At 36.1% G+C, this 19,871-nt stretch overlaps 2 protein-coding genes and 1 non-coding gene across 12 annotated transcripts; 2 read left to right on the top strand and 1 right to left on the bottom strand.

Annotated features, from left to right (window-relative positions):
• The first annotated feature begins 332 nt into the window (after nucleotides 1–332).
• Nucleotides 333–6,290, top strand: LOC113319181 (nucleobase-ascorbate transporter 1-like). Its single transcript, XM_026567456.1, has 14 exons — nucleotides 333–587; nucleotides 2,216–2,313; nucleotides 2,421–2,597; nucleotides 2,703–2,803; nucleotides 2,891–2,966; nucleotides 3,459–3,518; nucleotides 3,641–3,828; nucleotides 3,926–4,022; nucleotides 4,216–4,302; nucleotides 4,722–4,780; nucleotides 4,860–4,951; nucleotides 5,063–5,140; nucleotides 5,220–5,380; nucleotides 5,821–6,290. Exons 1-14 carry the CDS (start codon nucleotides 512–514, stop codon nucleotides 6,031–6,033), a joined length of 1,563 nt encoding a protein of 520 aa, XP_026423241.1. The 5' UTR covers nucleotides 333–511; the 3' UTR covers nucleotides 6,034–6,290.
• A 269-nt stretch (nucleotides 6,291–6,559) lies between these two features.
• On the bottom strand, nucleotides 6,560–6,633 carry TRNAV-UAC. The gene has a single exon. It is a non-coding gene; the product is annotated as a tRNA-Val (tRNA).
• Nucleotides 6,634–6,879: 246 nt separating this feature from the next.
• Nucleotides 6,880–19,631, top strand: LOC113317247. 10 transcript variants are annotated; one of them, XM_026565394.1, is made up of 16 exons: nucleotides 6,880–7,348; nucleotides 8,377–8,557; nucleotides 9,277–9,361; nucleotides 11,183–11,240; nucleotides 11,383–11,403; nucleotides 11,610–11,724; nucleotides 11,855–12,006; nucleotides 14,604–14,707; nucleotides 15,371–15,512; nucleotides 15,597–15,899; nucleotides 15,991–16,138; nucleotides 16,518–17,501; nucleotides 17,586–17,818; nucleotides 17,896–17,969; nucleotides 18,641–18,746; nucleotides 19,101–19,631. In XM_026565394.1, exons 8-16 carry the CDS (start codon nucleotides 14,652–14,654, stop codon nucleotides 19,233–19,235), a joined length of 2,181 nt encoding a protein of 726 aa, XP_026421179.1. In that variant the 5' UTR covers nucleotides 6,880–7,348; nucleotides 8,377–8,557; nucleotides 9,277–9,361; nucleotides 11,183–11,240; nucleotides 11,383–11,403; nucleotides 11,610–11,724; nucleotides 11,855–12,006; nucleotides 14,604–14,651; the 3' UTR covers nucleotides 19,236–19,631. The 10 variants fall into 10 exon arrangements, with proteins under 10 accessions (XP_026421179.1, XP_026421175.1, XP_026421174.1 ...); XM_026565390.1 differs by having other exon boundaries at nucleotides 10,977–11,240; XM_026565389.1 differs by having other exon boundaries at nucleotides 10,977–11,240; nucleotides 11,383–11,437.
• Nucleotides 19,632–19,871: the final 240 nt, after the last annotated feature.

Below are 19,871 nucleotides of genomic sequence, written 5' to 3'. Positions count from 1 at the left end.
TGCTCCATTAGCATCAAATCCCCGTGAGTCACATCAGACCCACCTTTAATGATATTTGAACGGAAAGATGCCATTAATTGCAGTCTCCCTGGGGCCCACTTGCAGATTTTTTTGGCCCACTGATTCTTTCTGCTTAAACCGTACAAGAGGGGTGTGGGTGCTCTGGGTAGGTATCGTTTCACTAGACTCTCTACTCTGCAGAGTTAGATGGAGTGTCAATTTTGTAGTTTTATTCATAGTACTAAGGGTAATTTAGGCATAAAGCATAAGAATCTTAAACAAGGTTTAATGGGTTGTTTTGCTTAGGGTGCAGCATCACTGAGAGCCTTCTTCTGTTCTCTTCTTCTTCTTTCTCCTCCTCAGCATAAAATCATTTTTTTTTTCTCTTTTTTAACTTTTGTCTTCTTTACTTTCTCTTTTCAAAGTTCTTCTTCTTCTGAGTCTTTTTTTTCCCACTGGTTTTATTCTCTGATTCGTCTTCTTGTAAAGTTCTCTTTCAAAGCTTCCATTAATGGCAGACATAATCAATCTCCCTATGGAACAGCTTCAAGACCTTGAGTATTGTATAGACTCTAACCCTCCTTGGGGTAAGTATGTTCCTGAACTCTATATGGTTTTTGTCTCTACTTGGGTTTTAGGTATCTCTGTTCTTAGTTCTTTGTTTCTTATTGTTCGAGCATTTCTCTGTATGTGGACAATTGATATATTCAAAATGGGGTTTCATATGGGTTTTTACTTTTGAGCTGTTACATTTTGGTTGTTTATTGTTTACTGGAATATGGCTTAATTTTTTTTAATTTTTTTTTTTTCAAGTTTCACAACAAATGAAAGCATTTTTCCAACTTAGGTCTTGCTGTATGTTTGATTCTATGGATTGCTTTCCGTGCTTATGTTTCAATTGATTGGTTATACTGTTATAGGTACTATGAACATTCTACAACGAGATTTTATAGGAAATCATTTTGGATAAATGACAAATTTTTCAATAATTTAGAACAAGGACTAGCAATGCTGCAGTTTTGGTTTCGTCGGGTTTTGATTTTAACCAAGTGAAGAGTCTTAAGAAAGTAGGGTTTTCATTTGAAAGATAGATCAGGTGTCCGACCTGTGTCCAGCTACAATGTCATGGAAAACATAACGTGTTCAGTTCTTTTAGAGAATGATCTTCTTGGGGTTACTAATTGTTCTTTAACTTGGCCGCGCCAGTCTTACTCTTACTGAATTGTCAGTTTGAGTTCTGATTGAGCAAATGTGTCCGTTTTCCTTATAGAAAACCGTAGAAGGAACTAGTGAAGTGGGGTTTATCTTTGATAAAACCTTTTGTAGACCAGCATAAGAAATTTCTTTTGCTGAAAGCTCCCACGTTTAAATTTTTTAGCTGTGGACTTATTTTGTAGACCAGCATAAGAAATTTCTTTTACTGAAAGCTCCCACATTTAAATTTTTTAGCTCTGGACTTATTTTGACTTGTAAAATTTGGTAAAATCTTTGTTCTGATTAAGTTTTCATCATTTGCTTCCATATACAAATACAAATACACACGCATGGTAAAACAAGGAAATGTCGAAGTATGCTCTTAAGTTTGAATGCACTAATATGGGCTCATGAACATTCTCTCAAGCACTAGAGAGTCTTGAATGGATTGTTTGTCGTGTTGTTCGTCGTAACTGGAAATAGTGTCCTAGTTCTAATCTATGTGTAACTCATTAGGAAGTGTGGTGCCACATTCACAAGCTTGTACCTTTTTAAAGTACATACTTGACACTTACCTAATACTTTGCCCGATCAATGATTCTGAACTCTTGTGCTTGAATAGTTCTAGTTGCTGCAGCTAAACATCTCTATGGAGTCCTAGCAAAACCCTTGGATCCTGGCCCATGGTTTCTTTTGCTCGGAACGTAGTCTTTAAGGTCACCTATTGGGTTGAATCCAATACATAGGTGTTACAGAGGTACGCAAGTGCTCAGCTAGCTGATACGTAGAGAAGTTTCCTCACATTAAAAACATACCTGGACTTCCCTTTTCTATCTTGTGTTTGTCTGTTTAAAATAAATTATTTTAGGGTCTGGTTTGCAGTTAGTGTTACAATTTATGTATTTGTTTTTTTCCGCCTACGAAGTTCTAAGATGTATGGATAATTGGACATCCTAAGAAAGTACCTCCCACTTTTTTTCTTTTCTCTAGTAATGAAATATGCTTTTTTTTCTTCTTTTAGCGGAAACTATCATATTGGCATTTCAAAACTACATCTTGATGTTGGGGACTACTGTCATGATACCAGTGGCACTTGTCCCACTAATGGGAGGATCTGATGTAAGCTGGATCTTACTTACTAGTCATGTTGTTTTAAATAACTTCATGTTTTGTATATTTTTTGTTTCTAATTCCTGATTGCTGAATTTGTTTCCAAAACTATATAGGGTGACAAGATACGAGTGATACAAACACTACTATTTGTATCTGGCATAAACACACTTCTACAAGCATTGTTTGGAACCAGGTTACCGGCAGTAGTTGGTGGTTCTTCTGCCTATCTTGTACCTATCCTTTATATTATCGGAGACTCATCTCTACAACGAATCACTGAACCTCATGAAGTAAGTTCTGCAGACAGCTTTGATCATCTCTCTACCTCTTTCCATTTCTGCTGCTTAACTTTGATGATTCAGCTATATTTATACACATATGTTCTCAACTTGCAGAGATTTTTACAAAGTATGAGGGCAACTCAAGGAGCCCTGATTGTTGCTGCAAGCTTACAGATCATACTGGGATATAGTCAAGTATGGGGGCTTTTTTCGCGGTACACGTTCAATTCGTTTCTAAAGATTGTGCTGGGATCTGCTCCGATCGCAGCTTACTTACTTAGTTCTTCGTGATTGAATCACAGGTTTTTCAGCCCTCTCGGTATGGCACCTGTTGTCGGATTGGTTGGTTTGGGGTTATTTGAGCGTGGGTTTCCTGTGGTAAGTGTTGCTAGCTTTGGGGATTGCATTTTTCTGTGCTAACAGTATTTGCCAAACAGTGATCTGGCATAAATGCAAACCTTGTGGCAGATTAAACCAATTGGATCCTGATTCATTGATTCTTGATACGTCCATGTGCACTTTATTTCGCGTTATCTGATCCCGCAAATAGCGGTGGGTCATGAATCCTGTGCTGGTGTCGCTAGACTCATTTTCATATATTGATTTCAGTAAATGAATCACCTGGGGCAGGAATTTATAAAAATATTCAGGTCTAGTTCTTGTAGGATCTGATTCTGGTGTAGATAAAATATGAGGATGTGAGTTGTTCTCAGTCCACATATAGATTTCATGGCGACCATTGGCATTCTATGATAAGTTGGACGGACATTCTTGGCGTATAACTCATATTCATATATATATTTTCTTGTGAAGTGTTGATTTAATCTGTGGAGGTTATACTTAGTATTACCATATTTCTTTGTTGTTTAGGTGGGCAACTGTGTTGAGATTGGGATTCCTATGCTCTTGTTAGTCATCGGATTGTCACAGGTACGCAGTCCTATATTGTAGTCAAATACCATTTGGCTAGGCGTTTTTTTTACTTGAAAAAATCAAGTTTATGCATAATCATAATTTGTGTTTATATGGTGTATGATTTTGTGTAACTGCAGTACCTGAAGCACATTAGGCCTTTCAAGGATGTCCCAATATTTGAACGGTTTCCGGTACTGATCTGTGTCACGATCATTTGGGCCTACTCCCATGTCTTGACCGCAGGTGGGGCCTACAAAAATAGACCTAATGTAACCCAAGTGAGCTGTCGCACTGACAAAGCCAATCTCATATATGACGCACCTTGGTAAGTAAATACAGAAGACCTGATTTATAGTTCTTGCATTTAGATCACTTTTTTCTTGTTCTAACTGAAATTCGTTACTTTTTATGCGTATATACAGGTTCAAGTTTCCTTATCCTCTTCAATGGGGCGCACCAACTTTCAGTGCAGGTCATTCATTTGCTATGATGTCTGCAGTTTTAGTGTCTATGATAGAGGTCGGCCATTCTGTCTATGTAAAATTAGCATTGGTGTTATTTAACTGTGTGTGTTTAAAAAATCAGGATTTCAAAATTTAGGATTTACATTTTGCACAATTATATATTTCTACATACAGACATGCTTTCCAAAATATCGATCTTCATCTTATCAAAGGTGTTTCTTATACATTTTTTCTTTCCATTTATGCAGTCAACTGGCGCATACCAGGCAGCATCCCGCTTGGCAATTGCAACTCCACCTCCCGCGTATGTTTTGAGCCGAGGAATTGGTTGGCAGGTGAACCAATCAAATTTTATATCAGGAATGCATTTTTTTCAGCTTTATTAAAAACAAAAGGTCTTGAAATAAATGATTAAATTGTACCTCATATCTATGCTTAGTGAGTTTCACAAGGTTACTTCCTACACTATGTCCATCATGCCAATATTGTTGAAGTGTAATGGTATTTCAAAATTGTGCCGCTTCTCTGTCAAGATAGAATTCAAACGAATAGATCAGCATTTGCAACCCCAGTATCCAGTTAAAAGTAACAGGTGGCACCATGTTGTATGTGTCAACATGCATTAATACATGAAGAATACTGATCATAATCCCCTTTTGGGTTTTATTTCATAACTCAATGATCTTTCTCTCTTTTTTTAATCTCCAAATATATTCAAGGCATTGACGACTTTGTTGGATTATATGTTTTGTAGGGTATTGGGATATTGCTTGATGGTCTTTTTGGAACTTTGACTGGTTCTACCGTATCAGTGTAAGCTCATGCTTTATTTTTCACAGTGTCTTCTTTGTGGCTATATAGCTACAATAACAGTTTTGGCCACAAATTTTAGGGAGAATGTGGGGCTTCTTGGATTGACCCGAGTAGGCAGTCGAAGAGTAGTTCAAATATCAGCAGGTTTCATGATATTTTTTGCTACGATGGGTAGGTTTCAACGACTTTATGGAACTCGATCACTTCCTGGATATTCTTGGGCAGATCCGTTGCAAACGGCAATTTTAAACATTTTGCTTACACTTCGTTCTCTGCTTGCAGGAAAATTTGGAGCTCTCTTTGCATCTATTCCTTTTCCCATATTTGCCGCACTATACTGTGTTCTGTTTGGTCTTGTGGGTATGCTAATAGCCTCTCTCTCTACTCTCTCTCTCTCTCTGGCTGGCCATATTATTTAAATAATCTTGGTTTTTTGCAGCTTCGGTCGGGTTATCCTTCCTTCAGTTCACAAACATGAATTCTATGAGAAATCTCTTTATCCTTGGGATATCACTTTTCCTCGGGATATCTGTCCCCCAGTATTTTAATAACTTCTGGTTAACTGCACACCATGGGGCTGTTCACACTCGTGCAGGATGGGTTAGTTTCGATCTCTTTGTGCTTCATTAAGGTTTTCACTCGTAATTTACAATATTGTGTGGATCTAACGATGAGAGGTGGTAAATAGGAGGAGTTTGATTTTTTCTGTACTGCTTTTATGCTGGGTGGTCAAAACCACTTATTACCCATCTGTTGAGTGTGATGCAGCATAAAGATGACCAAGTCACCACGTATATGCAACACATGCTTGGTGTTGGGTAATCCAGAGAGTTTTATGCTGAACCCATTCATCTAAAAGTCATGTGAACGACTCTTTTTTCCACATCTGAAGATAGATTCACGATATTATATTGTCATTAGTTATTGCAGTTCGATGAAACTCGTTTAGGACTCCCCGCCTTGGATTATGCATGATAATTTCTATTTTGTATTTCAAAGTTTCTGTTATAACTATAGATGTTATTTTGCGTCTTTTGCAGTTTGATGCCTTCTTAAACACCATTTTCGCATCTCCACCGACCGTGGGATTGATTGTTGCGGTGGTTCTTGATAACACACTAGAAGTTGAAAAGTCAAAGAAGGATCGAGGAATGCCGTGGTGGGTAAAGTTTAGAACTTTCAGAGGTGATAACAGAAATGAAGAGTTCTACACTTTACCATTTAATCTCAACAGGTTCTTTCCACCCACTTAACAAAGAAAAGAATGAAATTCTAACTAGTAGGTAGACAAGGAGGGGGAGGAAGTGAGATCTTTTGCAATCCCACGGTGGGTCAGTTTTTGAAAATTGCCGTTAATGATCCAGAATGTAATCCATCTCCAATCTTTCTCTTCTGTATTTTTTGTGGACTTATTGTCCAAAAAATCTAAATAGGGCTGTAGAGAAATTAATCCAAAATACTTTGTAGAGTTTCTAGTGTAATAAAAAAAAAAGGAAATTAATTACCAGCATTTTTCCTTCCATTCTTTTTTCTCTTCTGTATGTTTTGTGGACTTATTGTCCAAAAAATTTAAATAGGGCTGTAGAGAAATTAATCCAAAATACTTTGTAGAGTTTCTAGTGTAATAGAAAAAAGGAAATTAATTACCAGCATTTTTCCTTCCATTCTTTTTTCATGTCTATTGATTGATTCTTGGTCGAGGTTTAACCGAGTGACAGGAAATCACGAAAAGTAGTAGTTTGGAGTTTGGACCAGCTATTAAAAAAAAGAAAAAAAGAATGGTGCTGCCCAGGCTCGAACTGGGGACCTTCAGTGTGTAAGACTGACGTGATAACCGACTACACCACAGCACCTCGTTGTATTAACTTTTTGTTTGTATAATTATATTTAAATTAAACGAAACAATTACCGACATCGACTTAGGAAATCTCCGGGGTAGAAATTTACGCTTAGTCCCAAAATTGTTGGGCTTTGGACGCCCTAATCCTGCCGAATCAACCCTAGTACTAGGATATCTAAATTCACCAGATTTTAAACGAGTTGATCCATTTGTTGACGATTCAGTTCAAATCTAATTTTTCTGAAGACAAAAATACCCATCTTTAGTTCTCCTGGATTAATCCAGTTTCTGTTCCTCCATTCCACTGTCGAGACAGCTCTCGAACGAAGAAAAAAAAATCCTAAAACCAAATCTTCTCGACGTCCGAACCTAAATTCAATATCAAAACATAAATCTGATAGTCAAACAAGCACATTTCGACTTCGATTCAACTTAAATAACTTAAATCGTCACCATCAGTACCTAGCCTTGAAGATTTACTTGATGGGAGCAGTTGATTTTGATACAATTTCAACAAATTAATTCCATTATGCTAACAATTAAAGCGATTTGAAAGATAAGTAGAATCTATTCAATTATGTAAATGTCAATTTATCCGTTTCGAAATTGATTTCACGATTTTTTTTTTTATTTCAAAAACCTAATTATGTCTGTTCTGTGGCAGGTCTTAGCATTTCTCAGCTTATGCTAAATACAAGGATGTGACAGATCTACAGATTGGTGTTAAGGTATAAAATTTCCGTCGTTTAACATCTTCAATTTATATCAGTTGATCCCATTAAGATTAGTTGCGAGATTTGAGTTTTTCTTTGAAGGAAATTTGATAAAATTTTGTTGGATTTCGGTTTCAAAGAGAGCTTGAGGTTTTTGGGTACGACATGCTTCTCACAATACGTGCAATATATTCTAGTAGAAGATGCCTAAGTTCAGTTCATGTGCTCAATTTATTTTAGAGGTCATTTTTGTTAGAGTAAATAGTTTGTAAAATAAGTTTTGTTCTAACTTCACAGCAAGATTGTTCGTAGCGGAAGCACCTCTCAAACATCTTACTTTCAGGTGTTTTGAATTAGATCGTATATTGTCAGGTTAAGTATGGATAGTAATTACAACTCTCAAACATCTTACTTTCGGGTGTTTTGAATTCGAGTAGTTCACGTGTTCTGTTGTGTGTGCTCAATGATAGTATATAATTAAGTAATTTGAGCTCTTTTATAGATAGTGATCCTATGTTTTCTTTTCACTTTTCATTTTTATCCCTGTTCGATTGACCAAAGACTTAGATGTGTTCTGTAGTATCTCGATGAACTCTTTTTAAAATATGATATCTAAGCAAATCTTTAATCCATGATGTAACACTGCAGTCGTGTCTCAGCTGTGGTTGTTAGGGCTCACCCAACAACTCCTAACATTTGATAGTGACTTTCTTCTGTTACTAGCATGCAAATTCGTTAACCGTGTCAGACTTGTGGCGTGGTTACCTATATTTTAGTTGGTATAAACTTTTTCTCTTATAGAATGTTAGAACTGGATGGATTTTGATGGGGAATAGCCGTATGAGCGTTTAGTATTAAGTATTTGACTGCATTTTACTTCATTCCATTCTCACTGACATGCATTCTTCATAAGAAATATATCTTGGCAGACCCTAATGGTTCCCCTTAATACATGTCTTCTTTGTTCTAATAGTTATGAACTGAATTGTATTAGAAGACATGAACAGAAACTATGAACTGAATCTAATAATTTTGCATTACAGGCAGAGATATAAAGCTTCGATCCCCCCAGGTCACATGGTACACGGTTTATAAAATGTACAGAAACAACTTGCGGCCGCGGAACAATGGCATAGATTTATATGCACACAGCACAATTGGTGGCCGGTGGATTGTTGCCATCTTAAAACAAAAAAAATTCATTACACATCCTCCAAAAACAAAGTAAACACTTCTTCTTGATCATTTGATTCATTTTTTCAATTTTATTTATTATGTAGAAACAAGAGCTTAAACCATTTCAAAATCCAAAAAAAGAAACCCCAGAGCACAAACTAGTAAAAGACGGAACCCGAGCAGGGTACATCTTCAATACCACTGACTCCAACAACCAGTTTATGCACATTTTGGTATTGAATTCTTAATGTGTACATGATTGTACACATGTTGATTATTAATGTGTATATAGTTGTACACCTATTAATTATTTTTTGATTGAGTATTTTATTGATGAGATCTGTTTGATGACAGCATGCATCTAACTGATCTTATTGTAGGATAACTGGCAACAATTGCTAACTAGGATCAAACTTGGCCTCTTAGTGTTATGATTTGTGCTCATTTTATTGCTACGGTCACAAAGCCAATATTTGTACATGACCCTGAACCGGTCAGTGGAGTTCATATAAGAATCATAAGAAAGTCAATCTGGGTGTTGCTAGGTTGTTTACTCTAACCTATTTGCGCCTCTATTTTCTTTTTTTTTTTTTTTTTTTTTTTTTTTTTTTTTTGAGGATCTCTTAGTAACTGCCAATTACCTTTGCTTTTAGATATTATCTTTTGATTGTCTCTTTCATATTTTATATAATCATATTTGAATTTGTGTGGTGTATATTAACTATGACATATCCTCTGATTTCCATTTGCTTATTTGTATTCTATAGGTCTGGTTCAAGCCGAATTTTCCATGCATTATGTGGGCAGTCCCTTTACATGGCACTGACAACATCAGTTGTGCATTGTTGCGCGGTAAGTGAATTCATTTTATCTTTTATTTGTGTTATAGTTTTAGTTGTCTGAGCCATGTTAGTGTTACTATTAACAATTCGAATAGGTTTATGAATTTTTTAAAAAATAGCTCTATTCAGTTTGTTTAGGGAGAAAAAACACTGAAAAAAATCTCAATTCTATATAATAGATTGTGGTAGCTGCCCTACCTATGCAGTTCTGTCAAATTGTGCTAGTCGATTGGCTTAATGGTGCTAGTCATGGTAGAAAATTAGTGAGCATCCAACTTACAACCACCAGCCATTGAGTGGAGTGGCTTAAGATCACTGTCCATGTGAGACCGTTCTGAACGATGTACATCCATTTACTTGGGAAATTATTCAGTCAGCTTCCTGGGTTGTCAGCACAGACTATTCTGCTTAACAATAAGGATTTGCCACCATTGGCAATTTTCAGTTTAATGATGTGAACTTTTCGTAGCTTCATATTTTCTAATCTTGGATATTTCATATTCCGTGGTGTATACTAACTATATTTTTAAACTTTGTCAGGAGAAACTACCAAACTAACTTTACCATCAGGAGAAATGACTAGGGTGTACAAACTGGTACACATGTAAAAAATTGATACCATAAGCTTATGCTTGCATAAAATAAGGATGTAAACACTAGTACACATGTGGAAAAAATTAATATTAGTTTATCCTTGGTTAGATAAATAGGGTGTACAAACTGGTACACTTGTAGAGAATTGACTCCATAATCTTATGCATGCATAAGTAACTAGGGTGTAGTGTGAAAAAAATGGCTCCATAAGCTTATGTTGCATAGATAGGATGTACAAACTGGTAAACATGTAAAAAAATTGACTCTATAAGCTTATGCTTGCGTAAAACTAGGGTGTACAAACTGGTACACATGTGGATAAAATGACTCTATAAGTTTATGCTTGGGTAAATAGAAAGGGTCTAAAAATTGGTACACATGTGGATAATTGACTCCATAAGCTTATGTTTGAGTAAATAAGCTTATGGAGTACTTTGCTGAGTTACCTTTTGTTTCTAGTTATTTTATTTTTTTTGTTTGCTTCTCTTGTAACATCATGTACTGCCTTAGCACTCTTGACTGCAAGCAGACATTGTTGTCCCAATAAGAAATTGATGCCTCACCCGAGTATCACAGGTTTAAGATTTGTTGATTATCAATGTGTACATAGTTGTACACATATTGATTCTTAATATGTACATAATTGTACACATGTTGATTATGTGCACATAGTTGTACACATATTGATTCTTAGTGCGTACATAATTGTACACATGTGGATTTTTAATGTGCAAATAGTTATACACTTGTTGGTCGTCAATGTACACATGAGCGTACACCTATTGATTGTTAACGAGTGTACCTGTTAAAATTCATTTTGACTTCAAATTTATTGATTAACATAACTACCTTGGGACATATCCTGCTTAATTATTATGGAGAAACACTTCATGTTGTTCATTCCTATCTGTTGACACTTGGCTCGTCTTTTATAAACTCTCAAAATTTTTGGCGATAATGGGTCCTTGCATTTTCCCTATTGTACTGGCAGTTTTATATTACCCACTGACCTTGCTTCAATTGTATGTTAGGTTTCTCTTGAGAGGAATATCAAAATGAGAGGAAATGCTCCTGAAAGACTGGGATTGGGGTCTGATGATATCACCATATTCCTTCGGGAAACTGTTGTCAAAAAGCACCCTAAATCCCACCTGACTGGTCACCAGCAAAAATTTCTTGGCCTTCTTGTTCAGAGAAAATTCATAAAAGCTAATGGAAGTTGGTTTATTCTGTACAGATGCACTCTCTTTTTGGCCTTTTCCCACTATGTTCGTGATGCAATCTGCTGGTTCAAGGTATCCGCATTTCTATTGTTCAATCTCATAACCTGAATCTTGTTTTGTTTATGTGTTTTTTCATATGGACAATGAAATTATATTCAAGTATTTTTCGTCATTTTAAACCCCGCCAATTTTGTCGTGTTACAATATTTTGCAGGTTCATTGCTTGTTCCCCTAGGTATGGCTTTATACATTATACTCAATTATCAACGGTAAGTCGGAGTAGTTAATCAAAACTTTGAGTGGTCAATTCATTTTATGTGGCCTATTTATTTATCAACATTTGTGCTCTTGTATATGACTTAATTCGTTCCAATTAAGATAATTTTGAAACTTCCGGGTTTGAAAGATAATATGCTATCACTCATCTCCTTGCCGGTCTAGGTACAAGAGAACTTGGAATAAGGTTTACTTGGTGGTTGGTATTATTCGTTGTTGTGCTATTATATTCCAGGTTGCTTGGTGATTAAGGCAAACATGGAAAGATAGGATCATTTAGGTATAAAATGTGTACATACTTGTACACATCTTGATTCTTAATGTGTACACATCTTGATTCTTAATGTGTACATAGTTGTACATCTGTTAGGGATACTGTCATCAACCCACTCTTTTATTTCATTTTACAGTAATATAGTTGAAGTAGCCTATCAAGAGGTTGTTGGTTTGAAGATGATGAAGAGCTCGTTCTTTAGGAAGAGGAGAGTTAGCAAGCTGAGAGCGAGCAAAAAGTAAATGGTGGAGCTGCTGACAAGGAAAAGCGCGCTAAGGAAAAACAGATGTAAGTGTCTCTAGCTTTGTAATTTACTGACTAAGATATGTTGATCAGATTGAAAGGGAGGGTTTCCCTGCAACCTCAGGATGGCCAATTGTTTGTTGGATTGACTTGTAATATTTCGGATCCAGTATATGACATTTCAGACATACTGTATCATTTTATCTTTAGATTCGTCCCTATACTATTACTATTTTACAGAACAACTAGGAGCGATTAATTCGAGATTGAGATACAGATATGAGCTTTGATTAGAAAACCTATAGTTTTTATGCATTCGTACTCCTTCAGGCCTCCACAGAAAAACCAGATGAGTGATAATGAACACATTAGCTGCAACAGATGATTCTGTCGCCGTTGTAAAAAACAGTAGTATAGCGAAACCTACATTAGTGCTACTATTAGTTAAACTTGCATTAGTGATGCTGATGAACATTACCATGAAGAGAATAGGAGAAAAGTCCTTCAATTCATAGAAGAAATTACAACTAATGTGGATGAAGTTCAAACTCAAGTTCTCTTAGAAATTCTATGTTGCAATCCGCAAGTTGATATGTACATAGTTGTACACCTGTTTATGCATCTAATTTAGGGACTCACAAACTCAAAATGGTAGAGCGTCCAAGCCTATCATAAGGTTTGTGGAGGTTGATGGTTCATATCCATATGAGTTTTCATGTTATGTTTATAAAATATGGGGTAGCTGTGTATATACTAGTGCATCTGAGTTTCCATATTGATGCACCAGTGTATTTTCCATAAAAAAATAAATTTGTGTCATTGTGAATAAACTGTGTCATAATGTTTTGCAGGGGTGTCATATTTGTGGACCAGTGTAATTCCGATGATAAAATATGTATGGATATGAATGACCAATTTCATACATTTTTTGTAGATGTGTACAAAGTAGTGCAAATGTAAAAAAATGACCGTAAAATTCGTGCATGTATATTTTTTGTACACGTCAAATAATGAAGCCAAAATTAAAAATTTTAAAACTGAAAATTATATAGTCATATGGGTACTCTTTTTGTAGCTATCGGAAAGAGCTTTCTGGACGAGCGTTTTAAAAGATAAATCGTTTTTAAATTATTTTTATATTATTTAAAATAACTGACATCATTATGAGTCACTATGGACTAAACTGCAAATATTTGACTAAATTGTACTCCCTCCGTTCCTTTTTAATAGGCTGGTTTTGTTTTTAGAGAAAATTAAGGAAATTAAGAGAACTAATTATTGAAAGTGGTCCTCATGACACTTGTCAATAAAAGAAGTGAAGTGAAATGAAATGGTCCCCATGACACTTGTCATCAAAAGAAGTAAAGTGAAGTGGTCCACATGACACTTGTCATCAAAAGAAGTTAAAAGAAAAGTGGTCCCAGAAAACTAAAGTAACCTTTGACTTTCCCAATTAGAAAACCAGCCTATTTTCTTGAAACATTTATTTTAGAAAGCCTGCATATTAAAAAGAAACTGAGGGAGTAAATAATAAGGGTTATTTGTGTATTTTCTCATAATTTGGACTAATTTGTACCTATTTGACTCGGGCTGGACTAAACCATAAGTATGGATTAGTTTTTGGACTAATCCGTATTTTATGGGAGCATCTTGGCCTCTTTGAGTCTTGCCCCCAGCACCGAAGGTGTTTTTAGTCCGTTATCCGCTTCCTCCGTAGTGTAGCAGAAGATACAGTACAGCTCCAAAAAAAACAACCTAACTCAGTTGTACCTACCGACGTGGAGGAGAAAAGCTTAGGCATGTCTGTCACGTGTAAGACTTAGTTTGTAGATATCTCTTTTTTTTGTCATCATCAATCATCAATTCAATTTAATGATAGTACAGATTTCATCTCACATCCAAACTCAAGGAAAGAATAGTCATTCAGTGTGTGACACGCAGTTGACTCTTTGGTAGTATTTCCATCCTATCCACACTTTCTTCATCCTTTTTATTAGTTTTTTCTTCTCTGACTCGCCCTCCAGATTGTCCGCAAGACAGACAAAGTTTATAGATAGAGATTTTGATGGCGGGAAAAACCTAATCAGATCTCGAGAAATCTCTGACTGTAAAAACTTTGAAAAGAAAAAAAAAAGTCTTCTCTCTGTTTATATGCCCTCATCATCATCTTCAATTTTAATTTCCCCTTATATTTCTTAAAATTCAGTTCGACATTAATGAATGAATTATTCTGTTAATAGTAAATGCATCTACTTCTTGACACGCCTTACAAAAAAGCAGATTCATTCATTTACTCAAAAACTTTATCTTCTTTAAAGTTTAATCCCTCTCTCTATTTCTATCGAAATTGGTTCTGGTTGGTTCCGAATTTCATTGTTTTGATACTCGTGTCGTGTCGTGTCGGTCTCTGAGTTCTTGGATCACGTCCATTGACGTGTCTCTTTGGAACTCTCTCCATTAACAAACTCTTGGTGTAACCTCTTTGTTATGAAGCTCATTGGTGGTGATTGTTTCTTCTATCACTTCTGTGTTCTTCTTCATCTTTGTATTTGCTTTTCAGGTCTTGTTTTCGATTTCAAATTTACGTTTAGTAAATTATTGAATTGTTTCTGTGCTGATGTTTTTTTCTTCTTTCTTTGCAGAGAATTTAGGTTATTATAGAGTTAATTTCAGTTCAGAGCTTGGTTATAATGGGTACAGGTGGAAACGGCCAACATTTTTTTCCTTTGACAAGTCTGCAAATTGGGTAAGTTGGAGTTCTCCTACAAAATTTTAGAACTAAACTAGTCTTCACTCTAAATTTCCAGAATTTTTATCTATGGCGGTTAGCATTGTGTAGTACTTTAATTAGTGGTTTACCTGTTCAATTCATATGTGAAAAGAATATAGAACAGTGAAAATTGGTGGATTGAGAAATAAGAAAATGATGATAGATTATAGATGACACAGACAATATTGTTGTTGAAAAGAGAATTTTGTGTAGTGGTTTTACTTGCTAAATTAGAATTCCGATTTCTTTTGTGGGTTGAGTAAGAGAATTAGTCAAAGAATTTTAGTGAAATTTGAAAAATGCAAATCCCTTCACAGTCGCAAAAGTAGTGCTCTTGTGAGAGAATACCCACTGAAACTGTAATAGCCTTCATTCTGTAGATCGGCGACAAGACGGAAAATGAGAAACTGTAAAAAAAATCTTCAGTATCTTGCAATTGGAGCTTTGGAAAACAGAAATCTCCTGAAAAGGGAATTTCTCTTTGTAATCCATGTAACATATGTTGGTCGTGTCATAAGGGGCAAGTGTAACTAGGGATTGTGGATAATCTGTTGAAATTCATTAACTTGTGTTGTTCCATCAAAAATAAATTATTGAATTGCACTAATGATGTTTACATTTTGCTGGTGTTTGTTGCAGGGATTTGCAGTCATATCTTTCGCGCCTCTGCCTTTTTCTGGCAACAGAAAGTAACAGACTTTATATTTTAGTTGACAATAGACCATGGTTGAATCACCTGGATTCACGGCCAGCACACCTTTGGCAGTTGATGGTTACCAAGGTTGCTAAGAATTTACTAAGTCATCTTGTTTATGTGTTTGCTTTAAATGTGGTAACCTACTTACAAATTTGTAACATGCTGCAGTCCAGGTTGTCTCCGTTTGCAAACACTAGAGGCCAGAAGGAGCGGAAGGGATTCAAATTCAAAAAGAAGATCAATTTTAAGGGTATTTCAAGATCCAACATCAGTGACATTAGAAAATTGGAAAAATGGTTCGCTTTGATTAGTGCTGCAGCTTTGTCTCAAAAGGAATCCTTGCTACCGGTAAAAAACTTCAGAAATGCTAAGTTGTTGAATAATGAACTGCACCGAACCTTATATGGTTTCATTGTATTTGAAGTCGACTGGAATGATGTTCGTGGTATGAACTATCTAAATGAGCTTCAGGTATTGTCAGCCTCTAATGTGCATGCTGCGATTTGATTTTGCTATTTTTGTGGAATAGTTTGTTTATTCATGTTCTGTATGCCACCTGCAGACAAATACATCACTTGCATTAGAGGCTAAGCTCATGGAGAGATGGGAATTTGACAGCATTGAGCAGGCCTCAAACTGCATCCGTTCATGGTTCTCGGGAACGCACTTTGAATTGGTATGGTTGCAGGCCTACCTGGACTCAACCCTAGGTATGCATTTCATGTCTCGTTTTTTCTTTACCAGATTAGAGTAAACCTTCTATGGCCAAGAATAAATTTCTACAATCTTCCATTCAGGCGGATTCCAGGGTTTTGAAATCCTCAGACCATCCACTCTCCACTCATTGAGATATTCTTTTGCCAACTTCGTTCATTTTTTTCATGACTAGTGTTTTGGCTAAGATTGAGCATTTTTAACTAGTTTTAGTGTGAGATGAGTTTGTATTTTCTTCAAAAGTGAGAAGTTTTAATATAACTCTTAACTTTATTAGTGAAATTTTTTGGTGCCTATTCTCTCGAGTTCTGCCTAATGGATTCCTGCTTCAAATGCCAAATCATATTGCATAATACTTTGTTTGAAACTTTGTAGGGGAGGTGTTCCATGACGCTCAAGAAAATTTCTCAACTCCTGACTGTAATGGTGATTTTGCAATAAATTGTACAAAGAATGGATCTGTCGAAGATTCATCATCTCCTGGTGGCTTGAAAAATGAGTTTAGTGTGTACCCTGCACGCGTAGAATGTAGAGAATCCACACTACAAACACCACCTCCCCCCACTGGACCTTACAAGAGAAGAAAAATAACAAAACCCATACCTTATGAAGATGGAGTCGATAAGTTTCCTCTTGGGGTCCAGAATGAAAGTATAGACTTACCAAAAATTTCAGTGGCTTCATCTTCTCCTAGTAGCCGCACAGAAACCACAGTTGAAGCTACCCAACACAGAGATGTTTTGATATTGTTCAGGTTTAATGACCATGACCTCCCATTTAAACTGAGGCAGATAATCATGAGCGATGTGCGGTTACTTACACTGCTTGAATCAGGGCTTCCATCTTGGGTTATCTTTTTGCAATCATATCCTCTATTTTGTCATATTTATCGTCCATGGATGTGCCTCGTGGCAAGAGCATTATACGTGTTGATCTCAGTTGTCACGGTCGTAATTGGGTTTTATGATTTGTACAAAAATGTCCCAGTCCTTAAGGCGACTGTGTCCAGTGTTTTCGGGCCACTTTTTGACTGGATTGAAACTTGGGAAATGCTATCAAGAATCAAGTATTTGGGGACCATGCTATTTCTGCATAATTTTGAGAAAGCCGTCAAGTGGTTTCTAATGGCGACACGTTCCTTCAAGTCATTCTTTTCAGTTCTCACCCAGCCGTTTGCTGGCCCAGTTATGGAGCTCGTGGAGGTCTTTCTTCCCTTTTGGAATGGATGCTTTCAAGCAGTTGAGAGCTTTCTTACAGTTATTTGGGTTTTGATTGATTCCACGTGTGGCCTAGTAATGAAGATAATACAGTTGTTGCTCTCGCCAGTGTGGTTCATCCTTGGTGTTATTGGAAGCATTGGTATGTTATGAGCTTCACTTGTCTGTTTGCCAGTATAGGATTGCATAGTATCATGTTTTAATAGTGTGCTTTCTTGTTTTACAGTGTCCGCCATTGTTTATCCAATCATTTGGGCCATCCAGGAAATACTTTACACTCCTATACGTCTGCTTCTAGTACTGGCAAGTTTTGTAGCTTATATTTTCTCTTGCATGATTGAGTTTGTGAGAGAAATTTGGTTGTTTGCAAGTAGCATTTTCCAGCTAAAGTCAGCTGCCGAGGCAGGCACATATGAAATTTCTTTATGGCGTTCACTTTGGAATGACCTTTTCTCACAGGTAACTGTATTATACTCCCCTACTGCCAGCTTAGAGCAACTGGATATTGCTTAGCTAATCCTAATCTTAAATTGCAGGTCTTCCGTGCTATCCGAAGCATTATAAATGGTTTTGTTGCCTTCTTCGTTGCGTGCAATAGGCATCGTCTAAGGTAATATTTTGTGCATATTTTCTTCTTAATGGAAATTACTGGTTAACCATTCCAAATTTGATATGGGCTTTCGGCTTTACCGTTAGGTATTTACTAGAATATTCTTAAAGAAAGGCTTCAACGTTTCATTAGTAGTATCGAAGGGAGGTAGAAACATGTCTAAGACGATAAAATATACCTCTACAAAACCCTTTTTAATCTCAATATTTCTTTGCTTCTTTAGCAATATATAAATAAGGTTGTAAGCATGTACCCTGGTTGCGCTTATTCAGATCTTCGAACGCAGGGGCTTCTCTAGAAATGTTAATCTCGTTGTTTTTCCTATGTTCAGAAGTATACCCTAAACTTTTGGAGGCTCTTCTGATGACAATGCTGTAATAGATTAAAATGCACAACAGATAAAAAATGAAGTGTCCTTTCACCGACTGACTAGGTCCGGATTTGGAATTCCACTTAGCTTGAGAACCTATCTTTTTAACTATTCACACAAAAACTGTTGAAAATATTTTTTTTAACATGCAGAATTTTAGCCCCAGTAGTAACACATGGTTCAATGGTGTTTTGAGTTTGAGTTTCCTTGTAGTGACAATTTATGGTCAATCTTGATATTTGTAGCTCATGCATAACAACTAAGCTGACTTGGATTTTGTTTTCTATTACCATATCCACAGCATCTACAATCATATGCAGGAGTTCTTCTTTCAGCTATCTTGCCTAGCTGGCAGAAATCAGACTACGAATTTTAATTATAGACGAAGATATGGTGCTCAGGATCAGGTAATTGCTCTCTTTTTAGTGTGTTTTTTTACGCTCTTTTTACCGAAAATAATCTTTAGGATGTTGGATATCTATACTCTTCTTTTGGATGATTTTGTAAGTTTCATATTAAGGTTATTGCTCGTACCGAAGCAGGAGTAGTTGTCAATGTCATTACGTGCACTTGGGAGAAAATAAGTGCAAAATCAAATCTATTCTAAAACAAGTAAACTGTTGTTGTTATCGTTAGAAATTGCATTGATCTTTCTCATGACTCATCTTTTTCTGCAAACCAGCTCTTTTTGTTCCATCTAACAAGATGATATCTGATCTACTATGTTTTCCCTAATTTTTGTCTTGGTTATGATGAAACAGATGCAATCAAGAAGAAAGACCCAAGGCAGGTACCCTGAGCAAACACCGGAGAAGCCAGACTTAAAAAGATGTGCTAGTAGCCATATGCAGCATTCATTGGATTACAGAACTCCCTCTAGGATGCTAACACTATGAAAATTTGAAATTCTTCCGGTATAGGGTAGTAGCCGTAATCAGCCTGTAAATATGAGCTCAATTTTGTTTGCAAAGTTGACATTAGATTATATAAGAGCAGTTCCAGCGGGATGGGCAGATTTGCCCATTTTCACCCCACAGTGGGACTGTCAAACCAAGGAAATAGATGGTCAAAAAATGCTCACATATAAAAGTTTGCCCATCCCATCTTAAATTAAACCGACAGCCTTAATATAAGACGACCGGTTTAATGTTGGACGATCGTCTCAAGTTGCGACGAGCCTCTCCTCCATTTAAGCCGATAGTCCCAACTTGAGCCGAGACCCTCCTCAAGTTAAGACGAGACATGATATTTTAATATTTAATAATTAGTTTAGTTAATATAGTTTTCTTTTTCTAAGAGCATTTCCAATGGTAATTTGATGTGCATCCTATGTGTACAGGTTTTTTTATGAATGTGAGATAAAATTTCTCTAATTTAATTTAAGGATGTGAAAAAAAATCCATGTCCAACCACAAACAAATATATCTAACTATCCGATTTAAAACCATTTTAAACCATTGATTTAAAATCTAAATATCTAACTACATTAATAACCTTAGATTTTGATGATTAGGATGATTACATCACCCGGG

The sequence above is a fragment of the Papaver somniferum genome, chromosome 10 (genome assembly GCF_003573695.1).
Source record: "Papaver somniferum cultivar HN1 chromosome 10, ASM357369v1, whole genome shotgun sequence".
Classification (NCBI taxonomy): Eukaryota; Viridiplantae; Streptophyta; class Magnoliopsida; order Ranunculales; family Papaveraceae; genus Papaver; species Papaver somniferum.
This window is presented reverse-complemented; position numbering and strand designations above follow the sequence as displayed.

Excerpts from the sequence above, each read along its gene's own strand:
- LOC113319181 (XM_026567456.1), top strand. The coding sequence starts at position 512 with ATGGCAGACATAATCAATCTCCCTATGGAACAGCTTCAAGACCTTGAG. Across the intron at positions 3,829-3,925 it reads CTCATATATGACGCACCTTG|GTTCAAGTTTCCTTATCCTC; the intron begins GTAAGTAAATAC and ends GCGTATATACAG. Across the intron at positions 4,023-4,215 it reads TTTTAGTGTCTATGATAGAG|TCAACTGGCGCATACCAGGC; the intron begins GTCGGCCATTCT and ends CCATTTATGCAG.
- LOC113317247 (XM_026565395.1), top strand. The coding sequence starts at position 14,652 with ATGGGTACAGGTGGAAACGGCCAACATTTTTTTCCTTTGACAAGTCTG. Across the intron at positions 14,708-15,370 it reads TTGACAAGTCTGCAAATTGG|GGATTTGCAGTCATATCTTT; the intron begins GTAAGTTGGAGT and ends TGTTTGTTGCAG. Across the intron at positions 17,970-18,640 it reads TGCAATAGGCATCGTCTAAG|CATCTACAATCATATGCAGG; the intron begins GTAATATTTTGT and ends CCATATCCACAG.